This window comes from Adiantum capillus-veneris, chromosome 15 (genome assembly GCF_014529385.1).
Source record: "Adiantum capillus-veneris isolate H3 chromosome 15, ASM1452938v2, whole genome shotgun sequence".
Lineage (NCBI taxonomy): Eukaryota > Viridiplantae > Streptophyta > Polypodiopsida > Polypodiales > Pteridaceae > Adiantum > Adiantum capillus-veneris.
Window position 1 is genome coordinate 122555644 of NC_140945.1, and position 15282 is coordinate 122570925.

At 43.2% G+C, this 15282-nt stretch overlaps 1 protein-coding gene across 1 annotated transcript in view; it reads right to left on the reverse strand.

Annotated features, from left to right (window-relative positions):
* Positions 1-8729: 8729 nt before the first annotated feature.
* LOC147441415 (uricase / urate oxidase / nodulin 35) overlaps positions 8730-15282 on the reverse strand; it is a 75374-nt gene continuing 68821 nt past the window's right edge. Inside the window, exons 4-8 of the mRNA XM_086483061.1 lie at positions 10108-10217; positions 9938-10029; positions 9680-9829; positions 9518-9599; positions 8730-9074 (exon numbers count right to left, since the gene is read on the reverse strand). Coding sequence (XP_086339187.1) covers positions 8985-9074; positions 9518-9599; positions 9680-9829; positions 9938-10029; positions 10108-10217 — 524 coding nt within the window. The 3' untranslated portion in view covers positions 8730-8984. The remainder of the gene's footprint in view (positions 9075-9517; positions 9600-9679; positions 9830-9937; positions 10030-10107; positions 10218-15282) is intronic.

Below are 15282 nucleotides of genomic sequence, written 5' to 3' on the forward strand. Positions count from 1 at the left end.
AGTGGTTCATCCTCACATGTACAGGGTATGTGAATGAAAAAACCATCATTTGCTGCAACTGAATCTGGATTGCAGTGGTCAAAGGTTACTGCTAGTCTTCCTTTGTCCACTCTCTCATCGTCATCAGCCATAATTCCAAGCTCCCAACGGGAAAGCTGGGGCTTATCTCTTGCATCTAGCTCAATCAAAAGCAAGTGGATCCTCTTGCAACGGTGGAGGGGTGTAAAATCATCAAAGAGCTTCATCTCCAAGGTTGCAATGCGCCCATAAGAAAATGAGGAGAGAGAGAGAGAGAGAGAGAGAGAGAGAGTTTGAAGTTGAAACTAGACGCTCAAAAAGGTGTGGGGGTGTAGCGGATGGCTAAAGATGGGAATTGTCTCTTTCGTGCAGTAGAAGATCAATCACCTATACTTTTGTCTTGAAGGCTATGCTTACATCTTGAAGGCATGTGGCTCTCTGCAAGTGCTCGAGGAGCTTCCTATTCGGAGTGTAGACTCTTGGAATGCATTGGTCATGGGATACGCACAACAGGAGCAGGGCCAAAAAGCTCTAGGATGTTTTCAGTTGCCTTTCCAGAGTGTGGACTCTTGCAATGCATTGATCGCAGTATTTGCCACAAGAGAAAGCTCTAGTCTATTTCTAGGAAATGAAACCACCTACACATTCATCTTGTAGACATGTGGCTCTATGCAAGATGTTGATATGGGCACAAAACTTCACGATCATATTGTTAGTCAAAGGATCTTGAAAAAAGATGTCGTGCTTGGCACAATCTTGGTCGATATGTATGCCAAATGTGGCGCATTTGAGAAAGCAGAAAAAGTGCTTGAGAAGCTTTCTGTTGCCTCTTGGAATGCATTAATTGGAAGATGTACGCAACAAGAGCAGGTTCAAAAAGCTCTAGGTTATTTTCAGGATACAATGCATTGGTTGTGAGATATGCACAACAGGAGCAAGGCAAATTGCGGGATGTGTGCAACAAGAGCAATGTTAGAGGCTATTGAAAAGAGATGTCATGCTTGGCACTCTCTTCATTGGTATGTATGCCAAATGTGGTGCCCTTTTATGAAATCACAAAAAGTTGTTGGAGCATGTGTTAATGAGTGACTCTTATGCAGACGCTGGCATCTCAGGGACGACACAAAAATTTGAATGCATGAGGAGTAAGAATGGTGCTTGAAAGTAGCCAGGTCATAGTTGCTAGACTGATGCAAGTGGAATCAGATCATAGTTTCTAGACTGATGCAAGTCAAAGGACTCAACAATTTGTTGATGAAGCTATCATCTATAAGTCAAACATATCTAGTTTTGCAGGATATCCTATGCGCCTACCGCGCTGATCTTTGTCCCCTATCACTACAAAAGAGCCTCTTAACTCTCCCATACTAAAGCTTTGGTGTGCAGTTTCAGCCTTCGTCTTGGTCACCCCACCTCCAGTATGCACCTACCACGCTCAAAATGGTCCTTTACCATTGTAAAAGAGTCCTCTCAGCTCTTCCATACCAACAGTTGGTGACTCAGCTTCTGGCTTTGGAATGTCCACTCCACCTCCACTATCATGTTTTTTTCGAGAAGTACGGTCATACAGAAGGTTAAATGCAACCTGCATACATCGACGATATACAATTTAATCTCACGGTGAGCAAGCATTACCAGTTTTTCATTTTTGACACTGAGAACGTAGTTAAATGAATGTGCTGAAAATTGCCATTGCCGTGGGAATGGCACGTTCCCTCGTATTATAAAAATCGGGGAGGACTGTGCAAACTTCCTCATGCAAGGAGACTTGCATGTTTTTTTTTTTTTGAAACATAAAATTTGAATAAACAATTAATAACATTGAGATCTTCTATGATTATGAACATTGAGCTTGACAATACTCTAACCTTTTTTGTGGTTTTTTGCGAGGTACATTTTTGAAACACTACGACTGGTATCTTAAACACACTCTAAGGTAAAAAAATCTACGACGATTTGATAAAGAACTATGTGTGTGTGCATGCGTGTACGCTTTATTTTTATATTTCTTCTTCAAGTTAATAAATATCTTAGACATAGTTAATAGCATCAAATAATAGAACTTGTTGATTTTTTTTCATTCGAGGAGTGTTAAAATGGCATATATAATTTTTTAGTACTTGCTCGATCTCAACTCAATGCAAACACGGCTAACGATCACTCTAGTTGTATTATGCAACTCATCTTAGGGAATTGACCAACAATAGAGGTGGATGGGGAGTATGGGTTTTTGAAAAAGCCTCTATAGGATATGCTGCAACCCTTTTCCAAAGAAAGATTTCTCCACTAGGGAGGTTTCCCAACTGGAGGGCTTCTAGAGTTTTTGGTGGAGGCCCTTCCATAGTCTCTCCCACTATGTTGTGAGGTGCCTGGAAAAAACGTCATAGAGAGAGAGGTTTACTTATAGCAAACATCTCCCATATCATTCCATGGGAAAGGGGAGCCCTTTGACTACTCACATGTTTACAAGGGAAGTAAAGTAATATCATTTACTTAGTTCAACTTCTTTATTGCTTTCAGCACCAAATGAGCTCCCATTTGCAAAGTTGGACCTCTAGTCCACGTTTGCCTATGAATACTTAAGTTGAGACTTTTTCCAAATACTTAAGTATCATCAAAATATACTAGGTGCTTGTAAAGTATATTCCCAATGCAAAACAAAGACATGCCTAATTTTGAAACTTTAAACCCCACAACAAGGCTTTGAGAAAAGAAGAGGTCTAGTAGGGTGACAAAGTGGCTAGAGGGTGTCCCCAATTGTGGGGGTTGCAGGCTTGTTTGTGGGCTTTAAAGGAGCAATCATAACAAGAAATGGCTACATGAGGAGGCATGATCAGGGAGACCACAGGTTTTTTATTGATAAGTGGTAATAAGCAAGGACTCAAGTTTGTTTCTAAGACCTACAAACCTAACGAGACCGAGTGAGTCTTGGTAGCGAACAACATGAAAGTGGCCAATAGGAAAGGTGCTTTAATATGTAAAAAGGAAGCTAGCCATAATAATGTTTTAAGAATCTGGTTGGGGGGTGGGACGGTTTTTGACATGGTACATTTAGGCAAATTCTTGATGCATTTAGGAAGGGCTTTATTGATGGTTCAAATTATGCTCTATCAAGAAAAAGCAAATTTGGAGGAAGGTAGGAAGCCCGACCATGTGTAAATGGTTTACTTGAGGATGAGGCATAAGATGAAGTGCCAAGCAGGGCATGCTTCACTGACATGTTTCTAGAAGGGCATTGTGAAATGTATACTTGGTGTGGGATCACTTCTTGATAGGGATCCCTTTCATAGCCCGTCATGGTGTTGGACAAGTGCAATCAACATCGATCCATGCTTGCTTCATAGGGGCACCCACTGAATGTACAATAATGTAGTAGAAAAAGCAACAAGAGGGAAAACCATTGGATGTAATGAGGTAGTCACCATAATTATTGGTCATTTGTATGCATGTTGTTTGGAGCTCTTGACAAGGGGACCAAGAGGCAATTACCAAACCATAGAGAATAACTATGCTTGGGGTGATGATCAACATGGGCATTGAGAAGGGAAGTATAAGGATTTCTATGTGAGATAATGGCATGGAATCATAGTTGGTAGCGGTTTATGGTCTTGGCATGCTTGGGTAATGAAAATGGCATGTAAGCTTAACACGAAATATTGAATTGTGGGAGAAATGTGAATGGGAAAAAGGAATAGATTGATGAGTTGACTCTAGCTGAGGTTTTTAGAGGAAAATGGGGTGTGGTTGGCATAACCACTATGAGCTTGGTAGTGGATTTCCTCCATGCCCAGATACCAAAGTTTCCATATTGCCTTGTGAGCATTGATAAGAAACATCGGTCTGTCACATCACCAATGGAAAACTTCTTTGGAACACATTGACCATTCTTAGACCTCTTTTCATCCTACTCTCTCTTGACACGTCCTCTGTGCAAACACATCTCTGAGAACACTGTCTCTAAGGCTGAGAGTACCCTTTGCTTTGGAGGGGTAGGTCAAGTGGTCCATGCAAAACATATGTAGAGAAACATTAGTTTTTCTATTATCCTATATAGTGTATGCATTGTGCATATGTGCACCCTAGATAGTGGGATATCCAAAACGGATCGGAAGTTGGGGTAGTGCTCCTTCAAAAACATTGTACATGCATTTCAAGGTCTTTAGGTCTCTAGATACGTGCCACTCATGTGCGACCAAGGAGTCTAAATCCTACCTCACCTCCCCCAGACTCTTGCCCTTATATAGACAAATCCTCGAGCTCGCTTCAGACTGCCCCAGCTTCTAGATCCTTAGCTTGACATTGCTCTCTCCTTGGAGAAGTGTTTTTGTCCTAAAAAACAGAAGTGAAAAATTTATTCTTAAGAACACTAATGTTTTTCCAAGTGGCACCTTCTTCGGATCTACCTTTCCACTTGACTTATGCTTGTCGTCGCACATGATGGCGAGTATGTAAATCATGATAGTCGAGAATGTGCGCAGGTTCATGTGGTTGGGTTAGAGGTTCAATGAAATCAACCAAAATCTTTTGGTCAATGACATTGTCCTCCCTATGCAAGTGTTTACATAAGCGACATACATGAAAAACCGGATGAATATTAGAGTGCACAGGTAAAGAGAGTTTGTAAGATCATCAGCAACTCGCTTGAGTATTTTAAAAGGGTAAGATCATTGTAAGAGCTGAGGATGCATTGCGCCTTATAGCCCACAATATCTCGGAGATAATTTAGTTGTTGGCCCAAATTTTAGACTTTTGGAATGTTTCGGCACACACAAAATACCTCTTGCCTTCCGTGAAGGTTACTTACTGACGTTCATGAGCATACTTTTTGCAACTATCATGTGCTTATTGAACATTGTGACGAGAAAGTTTCAGCATATCCATGTGGTCTGGAGAAAATCCTTGGCCTGCTAAAGTTTCTCAATTGCCAACCCTACTGTAATTAGTGATCTAGGTTAAAACAATACATAAGAATGAAAGGAATAAAACCAATCGTAACATGCTTTGCACTATTATAATCAACCTTGAGAATAGTGAGATGATCTTTTCAATCTGATTGCTTTTGGCTAACATATTCTCGTAGCATATCGTATATCATTTGATTAACACGTTCAATTTGACCATTCATTTTTGGATGAAAACACTTTGATCCCTAACCCAACCCTATGCGTAACATAGTTGAGTAGCTTCTTGATTGACCTTTATGGGACAATTAATATGGGCAGCTTCTTGATCGACTTGTATGGGACACAAGATACGGGTACCATAAGGAGAGTTCTTCTTGTCATTCTTTGTGGGACATGCATGAAAGGTGTACCCTGGGTATCCATACTTAAAACAACGATTCTCTTTCTAATATTTCTAAATCTTTTCAGGTGATAGCTCATTTTCCCCCTTTTATACACCCTTCTCTTTCTATATTTCATTCCCTTTATGAGAAATTCCCTTATTGTAGGGAGTCTCTCTTCTCATATACCTTATCTTTATCTTTATAAGGCATCTTGTTGGGAGAGGTATCAACCATGGTGTTATGTCGCCAATAATGTCGCTTGAGAGGGTTAGGTCACCAAGCTCACCACCTAGCCTATGAGAGAATGAGAATTGCCATTCATCCTCCGTGGACCATATAAATAAGTGTGGCATGCCATCCACATTGGTCCGCCGACCGCCCGAGAACTATGGCTGGTGGTCTACCGCCTCCCAACTTTGTAGCTGTAAGGGGCCCAATGCAAATGCACGATCGACTTCCTTGGCCTCTCTAGAAGTTGCAACTATGAACACGCTTGAGAAGTCAGTGTGCAAACAATGATTGCAAGAAGATATGCCAATAAAATGCCTGTATATATTAAAAAAAGTAAGTTGAACATCGATTCCTTCTAGGATGGCCCCCACTAAAAATAGATACACACACACCCCCCCCCTAATTTTGGCAAAATCTTAGAGTGGCCTAACCACGCCCAAATGTTGAGATTAAGAGTTGAAAACAAAAAGAATTTCAAGAGTCTAATAGAAGATCCAAATGACATGCCATTTAGGCACATGAGATCTCTATAGAACGACGTCGAGAAGCACCTTATGCACACATAAACTTCAAAATGCAATGTCAATTATGATGAGAGTAATGGTAAGGCGAACAATTAACTCTCTCTGTTTCATATGACGTTAAAAATTCTCTTCTTCTTCTTCTTCTTCTCTCTCTCTCTCTCTCTCTCACACACACACACACACACACACACACACACACACACACACACACACACACACACACACACACCTGATCACCATGGGTAGTGGAGCATGCTCATATCCTAGGTGATGATTATGGAGCGAGTTTATTAATAATGCAAGAGCAATCAATTAAGCTACTAATGATAATAAAAAAGAGAGATTGGACCTAGGTGTGAACATTGGCTCTGATACCATTTATTGAAATTGGGTGCTCTACCCTAAGCGCCATTAGTGTGAGCTAAGCTATGAATGAAGCCTTAAGCTCACCATGGTGCTAGGGTTAGGGTTAATGCAATAGAAGGGTTAGGGCTATACCAAGAGCATAAAGAGAGGAGTATAGACACAATGGTAAAACTCAAATCGCAATGATTCATCTATTGCAAAAAGAAGGTAAGAGCTTCCAAGATACTATGTGCTAACGATTTAAATAAAAAGCCTATTGATACGAATCTTGAGAGATCCTTTGAGACTGCACGTTGCAATGAGGGAAGAATGAAGCCAAACAAGTGCGGCAAGAGCAGGAACACTGGACTAGGAGCAGGGAATGGCGATGGCGGTAGGAGCAGGATCGGTTGGAGTCAAAACCAGTCACAATAGGAGTGAGCAGGGGATGGCGATGGCGGCATGAGCAAGAGGGATTGATGTGTTCTTTATTTGTTTTATAAAATACATCTTCGTCATCAGCATAGTAGGAGATTGAAGTGGCTAGGGAAGTTGCACTCAACGTCCTCGAGAATCCTGTATGAGGAGGTCGATCTCGTTGGTTTTGGCGTGTGCTGTTGGGGTTTTAGAGCGCCTCTTCAAGCTATATGATTTAGGTATCTGCGAAGATTCCGCTTATAAAAATACAAACCGACCATTATATTCACATCGAACATCAACAACATCAACTAGAAGTGTATTAAGACATGGGTGGAATAACCATCTAACTAAAGATTCTCTTTGAGCAAGCCATGTCAACATTGTGAGAAGACCAATTACCTACAAAGATCCAGGGAAAAAATTAGAGGACGTGAAAACAATCATAAAGCCAAAGTGAACAACATTGTGAAAGAAGTTGTAGCATATATGCTCATGTACTTTGATGATGATAATCTTTAAAAACTAGGAGTTAGAGCTTTCATTTGTAATTGGGAAAGTTGTTTGTCATGTTGCTCATCGCTGTGCTACTCATCGTTTCTTTTAAGAAAGCTTTTAGTCTTGTTGTTGTTATTGTACGCGTGACATGAATGTAAAACGTACCTAGAAACCCCTTGTTGTTGGGAGGATTATTCTTGTTACTCATCTATTGACCAACAGAGGTTTTGCCTAGTGTGTCTGCATGTCATTCCCAGACAGAAGAGGAGTGTTGGGTTGTATGCCTTAGGATTATGCTCTTTCCCAATAAAGCTCAAGAGTAATTTATGGCCAAGTAATCGATCTAAAAGAGTATGTTGAGGACACGCGCAAAAATTCATGGTGAGCTACACACCAACAAATGGTGGGACAACTAATCCACGATTTGCAAAGCTCAAAGTCTAAACATCTCAATATTTTGAATTGTTACTGGTGATAAAGCTGATCAACTTGCTTGTTACTTTTAGTTAATTTCCATCAATGTTACTTGATTATTGCTTAGTTAAATGCATAGCAATGCCATTGACAAACATTAGTTATGGAAAATAAGTAGAGTAATTAAATTATGTTGTACCTCTTATGTTTCAAATGAAGGAAATTTCTCATTCACTTCGGCGATTGTTTTGCAAAAAATTATAATTTTGAAAACCCAAAACAAGCACAATTAAACTTTTGGAGGAAGTGGATGTACAGGATAATATCATGGAGCTTAAACAACCACAAGGGGTTTCACAAACTTCTTGCTCATGTGGAAATGTATTGCTTGAGATGTTGAGACAAGCAAACCAACTGCTGGGGCATCCGTTTAAGTTTTAAGTATTAACAGCTGGGATGATGTCACATTTGCATTGAATGACAACCCCCCCCCCCCCCCCCCCCCAAACAGTGCTTTATTTTTGTTATGTGCACTTAGACTGGTACGTTTACCCTAGTAGCTACATTTGAGCATCTACTACTTCACACAGATCTCCTAAATGGATCAGAGAAGCAACTAAATCTGGGTTGATGGGCTTTCCGTTCTGATGTTTCTTCAAAATCTCGTGTACCACAAGTATTGTGAGGGAAAGGTGAAAAGACCTCACCATATACCGGGAGTGCGATAGAAAGACTGCTATTACCACGACTTGTTTATGCCTGTTGAAGAACATACGCCATGCTGGTTTGAGGAGAACCACACAAGACATATGACATAATTTTAAAAAACCACATATGACTTGTTTATGCCTATTGGAGAACCTTCTAATGCTGGTTCAAGGAGAGCTACACAAGACATAACGACATAATTTTAAAAAAGGACATACGACTTGTTTATGCCTATTGAAGAACCTTCTGATGCTGGTTCGAGGAGAACTACACAAGACATGCCATAATTTAAAAAAAGCACATGCGACTTGTTTATGCCTATTGAAGAACCTTAGAGAACTACACAAGTCATACAACATAATTTTAAAAAACCAGAAGGGGTAGGAGGTTTCATTTTTTGCCTTCTTGATTTGAAAACCATGCCAGCCCAGTGGTCACAGCAAAGGAGCAACTAGTCCTAATACCACAACAATATTTTGTGGCATTATGGAGGGAATATATATATTTAATACTAATGCTTATTTCCATATACACTGAAGGCTTCACAACTTTGAGTGCCCACTCTTCCGGGTTAAGGAAGCTTCTATTGTCCCATGTGGCTCGTCCGTGGGCAAGTACACATCATGGTCAAACTGCATGTGAAAAGAAAAATATTAAATAACTAAGGTATTGCCAAGATTCTTACAAATTGACAAACAAACTGTTTTGTGAAGATTGCTCTAGGCTATCACTAATTACATCCTGATTTGTTTTTTTCTTAAAGAAGCTAAAAAATGATCATGTCCATAATCGCAAGGAACATATTTTGTACTCTTTAGAACATAGCACTTAAATTTAATTTGAACTTCCTTAAATCATTCGATTGATCACAGATTCCTTTACACGCAGAATGATTCAATAAAAATCCGATTGGTATAATGTTCCCTATGGTCACAAAAAACAGCTTTCAACATAAATTTTACTTGTTCAAATTTCAAGATTTTGCTTAGATTTCAGACTTGGCTTGGAAAAAAAAAAATCTTTATACAGATTAATGAGAAAAACTGACAAACATTTAACACAGAAGCAATAATACCTTCACGCCAACCGTGGGCATATTGACTGGTATGAAGTGCAAATTTGGCATGCTAAGTTTTATCGATTCAATTTCCGGCAACCTGACAAAATCATATCGTTAAAAACAGCCACAAAAAAGCTTGACCTCACATAACTTCCTGCTCAACAAAAAGCTCTCAACCTTTGCATAACTCTTTCTCCCATCAGGTACAAAGTGTTTTGTACTGAGGGGCTGTACACGCCAGAGACCGGTGGACCAAAAAATACATCCATAAGTTTGTTTCTAACAGTCTCAAAGGCCTTATTATAGCATGAAGGCTTGCTGCGATACCTGCACATCATATTTGTTAAAACTACTGTTAGCACACACCTGTAAGCTTAAAAATAGTAACACAAGCAAGGAGCCCCTCATTCTTCTTGATCCAAAATTCCCACTAACCTCCAAACAGCTCGAACTTCAGTTGCTAGGATTCGCTCACGCACTTCTGGCAGTAATGTGAATTTGTCTCTCACAAAGCCCTCAAAACCAGACTTTCCAAAGAGGAGCAAATTGTGAGAAAGCTATCATGACAAGGATTTATTAAGGAACTCAATTAATAAGCACTATACCTGAGTTGTCTTCAGTAAAGCCAAGCCCTCCAGTCCACTTAACACAATCGCAGATCCATATGCATCGATTGTCACTTCACAAGTATGACTTCCTTTTCCAAGCTTGAAGCCTGTTTTCAAACAGAATAATAAGGGGATGTGCTAAATAATTTTGTTTTCCGCACAACAAGTGCTTTTTGAGGAGGTAGTCACGACACAAACTTCAAGGAGTGATCTTCATTATGTTGTGACGTGTTGCGAGGTATGAGAGTGAGTAGATTCTCTCAGACCAAAGCTGTAATATACAGCTTGAAATTGAGCAGTTCCACTTCGCTGGAGAAATAGTGAAGATTCAATATCAACACTAAGAGACCCCACTCAGAATTCTACGAGAGTCATAGATGTGAGCCCCGGCCCGCCAGCCACTCTTCATCAGAAATTTAGATGAAAATAAAATAAAATAATGGACTCGATAAGCTTAGGCCAGACTTCTGATACAATGCTCCGGTCCTTTCAAAACTTTTGGTAATTAAACCCTTCTGCTGGGATTGTGAGCACCCTATGCTTGTTGTAGTGCGGATAGTGTGTCGTGCTCTCTACAGTGGGTGTCCTCAGTGCAATGTGCGTGACATCTCACTCAAACAGAATGAAAACAAAGGAAACAATAGATAACAGCTGATCAACACAGAGACACAGCAGCAAACCAGAACATATGGACTCGACTATCTCAAAGAACCAATACAGACTCTGGCGTAGCAGCACACTCAGCTCCAGCCCAGAAGTCACGGGTACAATAGGGGTGTCGAGGCTCAGATGTGCAGGGATGGTGCAGACGTGCTGTGAGTATAGATTCGATACTCTAGACGACGACGCTGGACAATATATGAAGAAGATCCACCAACAACTCATAAATGTCAGCCACCTAAGTCTATCTCCAAACTGAGTAGTGGTGGTGACCTGGCCACGATGTCCACTAGACGACTGTCCGTGTCCCTGCCACGTGTCATTGCCCAGCCCAGAGAGTCCGTCCAGTGTGAACTCAAGCCCAACTGCAACTCACTACTTGTCCCACGCTAGTGACACTGTAGCCCTGCTACAAGTTGCCCGCCACAAAACCACTCACCGTCCCGGTGAGATATAACAGTGAAACTAGAGAGAACAGTGAAAACACCAGGTAAATGCAGTACTCTGTTACCACCGAACCAATGCCGATATTTGCAAGATATGCTGAAGAAGTATCGACTCGGGCTCAATGAGGTAAGCTGACCAGAAAGTAGAAACGGAAGGCTGAACAATTGGTGCTTCTCGCAGAATATTCAATCTCCTCTACTCTGTATACACAGACTTCACTCAGTAGGGGACGGGTGAGGGGGTTGGGCTAGATAGGGGTGAGAGGAGAGGGGAAGGGGTCTAGAGGGGTTTAGAGAGGGGCAGGGAGGGGGTGTTTAGGGCGAGGGGGTTCGGCTAGATAGGGGCGAGAGGGGGAGGGACTAGGGCGAGTGAGTGTGAGGGGGAGGGTAGGGACGAGAGAAAGAGTGTAGGGGCGAGGCTGGTGAGGGGGGGAACGAGTTGGGGAGGGGTAGGGCGAGTTGGGAAGGGGGTAGGGACAAGCTGGGTGGGTAGGGCGAGTTGGGAGAGAGGGGGGACGAGTTGGGAGGGGGGGGAGGGGCGAGTTGGGCAAGGGGGGGGGCAAGGGGTGAGTAGGGGGGGCGAGGTGTGGGTAGGAGGACTAGGGGCGAGGGCAAGGGAGGGGGTGGGTGGGGGGGGGGGGGGAAGTAGGGGGCGAGGGCTGGTGAGGGGGAACTAGGGGAGAGGGTAGGGAGGGAGAGAGGGGTAGTGAGAAGTGAGGCTGGAGATGGCACTCCAAAGGTCGTGGGTTCTTGTAGGTGAAGAGGTTGGAATGACATGGAGCAGAGAGATATCATGAGCATGAGCAGGGAATTTATCAAGCTTGAAATCAACATCTTTTTGGTTGTATCCCGTCTTGAGGAATCTCTGTGAAAGGAGTTCGCTAGACACTGAGGAGAGCTTTGTTCTGGTCGTCGGAGAAGCACACACCGATGGGGCTGATGTTGAAGGTTGTTGAGCTTCTGTTTCTTTCCGCTTCTATGATTTTTCATAGGCTCACCAGATCCAAAGGCTACCACCAAGGGCGCATGGGGAGTAGCTTCTGTGACCTTCAACCTTTGTGCTGGCTCAGGTGGCCTATTAGGTTTAGTTACCGTGGAAACATTGGAAGAGGGTGTACCTTCAGGCAAAGAGTGAATAGAGATTCCATAACAAGGCATAGATTTGGTAGCGTCCAGCCACTCCAACAGATCCTCATCTTCTGACCCATCGGGTGGAGCAGGCTGTTCCAATTCAAGGCTGGTTGCTAGGGACAAAGAAATATGTTGCACGACGGGATCCATGCCTCCTAGGCGAATGGGTTGCATCCGGGAGCCAGGAGTATGTATCCACATGGCATCGTTTCCCCAATCATGAAGTGCTTTAGTGTGTCGCAGCCATGGTCTACCGATGAGCAAGGGAAATCGGCCCTCCACCTGTGGAAGACGAATCACAACAAAATTCAAACTAAAAGTGAAATCTTGTACTTGCAGAGGCACCTTCTGCACTATGCCCACAGGGTATACTGTCCTCTGATCGGCCAATGTTACTGTGAAGGGGGCAGGTTGAGTAGGCTGCAGGCCTAAAGCCATCATAGTGAACTCAAGCATCATATTGATGATGGGATATCACATAGGACTCGGATGGTTGCACTCAGAGGTGCCCGCCACTAGGACCTGCTCCGGGGTAAATTGATTGAATAATTGTAAGGGTGTCACTTCGAAAACTCGCATCTAGCCACAGCATGTCATAGAGCGACACTTGTTGAAAAGTGTTCTTCAAGATTGTCTCTGTTGTAGGCTTTTCTTTTTCTTCCAGTGGCTTATCTGGTACCTTGATCTGCTGTAGATCAGCCATTGATTCCAAGAAAGCTTCATCAATATTGGAGAGCAAAGATTTGGATTCTTGCTTGTCACTGAGTGAGGGCTTGGCGCCAACTGAAGGTAGAGTATCCACTATTGGGAGAATGTGTGGGGGAGTTGAACGTGTTGGAATACTAAGATCGAGAGCGGCTCTCTGGACACGGGTGAGAACGCTCGCTGGCTCCTCTGCCAACTGCAACTTCTCTTGAGTGGCAACCACATGGGCAGAAGGGGGTGGTTGAGAAGTGGTGCTAACTGCTATCAAATTGAGCTTGGGAAAGGTAAACTCATTTTGGCTTTGACTTGGGTTCGCAGCCGTGGATGCACGAAGTTTAGGGCAATCTTTACAGTAGTGATCCTTCGTTTCAGGGCAATGACGGCAGGGAGTGGACCCTTCGGGCAGAGGGCATTTGCTTTGGTAATGACCATATTCCCCGCATCTGTAGCACAAAATGGGCCGATTCAATGGGCAAGTCGAAGGGCGAGGTGGTCCTTGCTCCTGGTACATGGAGTTGGAGTTGGAGGCATAGAAGTTTTGAGGTGATGAGGGAGCATGGGTATGATAAAAGCTCTGAGACGGAAAAGTACTTTGCATACCTTTCATAGGAGGGGCTGTCAGCAAAGGTGGCATATGGTGTGGATGGTCACAGGGAGAAACCATGTTGGATGTAGGTGCTGGCCCTTGTTGAAGAGTAGGACCAAGACTTTGCTGTATTTGTCGCAATCCCTTGAGGTAGTAGCAGTCCTTGTCCTCATGTCCAGACTTTTCACAGAAGCGGCAGTAAACCTGAAGGGGGCATCCTGTGGAGGGTGCCCTAGAGAGCGGCATGAGCTACACCAAACCATAGCCTTAGTCTCCTGCTGAAACTTGAGCTCTTCTAGCTCGCACTTGATCTGTTCCAATGCCTCGTGATGTGGATGCATCTCCTGTCTAAGAGAGAAGGACATCTCCTCTTGAAGAGCTCGTTGTAACTTTAGGGTTTCCATTTCCCAGCGTAAAGAAGTTAACGGATCAGAGGGATTTTCCGTGAGTGTTGAGGCGTTCTCCACCTGAAGGGGGTCCTTGAATAGCCTCCTTGCTCCTTCTATCCTGGTAGCGGCCGCTATAAACTCCTCCAGAGATGCATCAGATCGAAGACTTTCGCGTAGTTTTTGTTGAGACGTCTTTGGAAGAGCTTTCTCTACCCACTTCTTGACCATAAATTCCCTTGGTTGCTGAGGAAGCTTGGCAACCAGAGACTTGGTTTTAGTCATGAGTTTTGCAAAAGTCTCCTCTGGCTGGAGCACCATGTTGGCCAACTCATCCAAAACCTTTTCCTAGAAGTCCCCTAGTCTGAAAGCTTCGCAAAATTGTTGTCGTAAAGCTGCCCAAGTTAAAAAGTGGTTCTCTGCAAATTGACTGTACCACTTGTTTGCTAAACCATCCAATGTTGATGGAAACAGCACCAAACAAGCATCTTCTGAGGAGAATCCCTTGAAAGTAGGAAACTTGATGTTTACCTTGGCCAAAACACTAATCAACGCCTCCATGGCCACTTGCTCAGGAGCCTGTTGCTCAATAGCTTGCTGTAACAAATGGAAGAAAGCTTTACTGGGAAGGTGACCTGGAAGATGTAGAACCGGATGGAGGAATGGATGATGCCGTATGTGGAGGTATGGGTGATGAGGTTGGTGGACTTCTACTAGGTACCAAGGGTTGACGTCTTCTGTTGTAGTGCTTTAGAGGACTCAGTGGTGCGCTTTGACGCTCTAATGACCGCCTTGTATGTGTCATGCAGTGACCACAAACCCAACCAAGCTTTGGGCAAGAAGACTTTTAATTGGTTAAACATAGGTCTAGACTCTACTAGACCAAGGCAAGTGACTAGACCACTTGGCTGGACCAGGGACGAGGAAGGACTAGACCAGGACGAGAGCTTGGTTGGACCAGGGCGAGAGAGGACCAGACCATCAAGGCGAGAGACTAGGTCAGCTAGAGTAAGTTGTCTAGGGTGAAACTGGACCAGATCAGCAGCTGCACTGGCCAGGCGAAGTAGGCGAGGCTAGGTAAACAACAGAGAGAGACTTCAGTTGAAGTCCCACCAGGCGTGCCAAAAATGAGAGCACCTGTAGCGCGGATAGTGTGTCGTGCTCTCTATAGTGGGTGTCCTCAGTGCAATGTGCGTGACATCTCACTCAAACAGAATGAAAACAAAGGAAACAATAGATAACAGCTGATCAACACAGA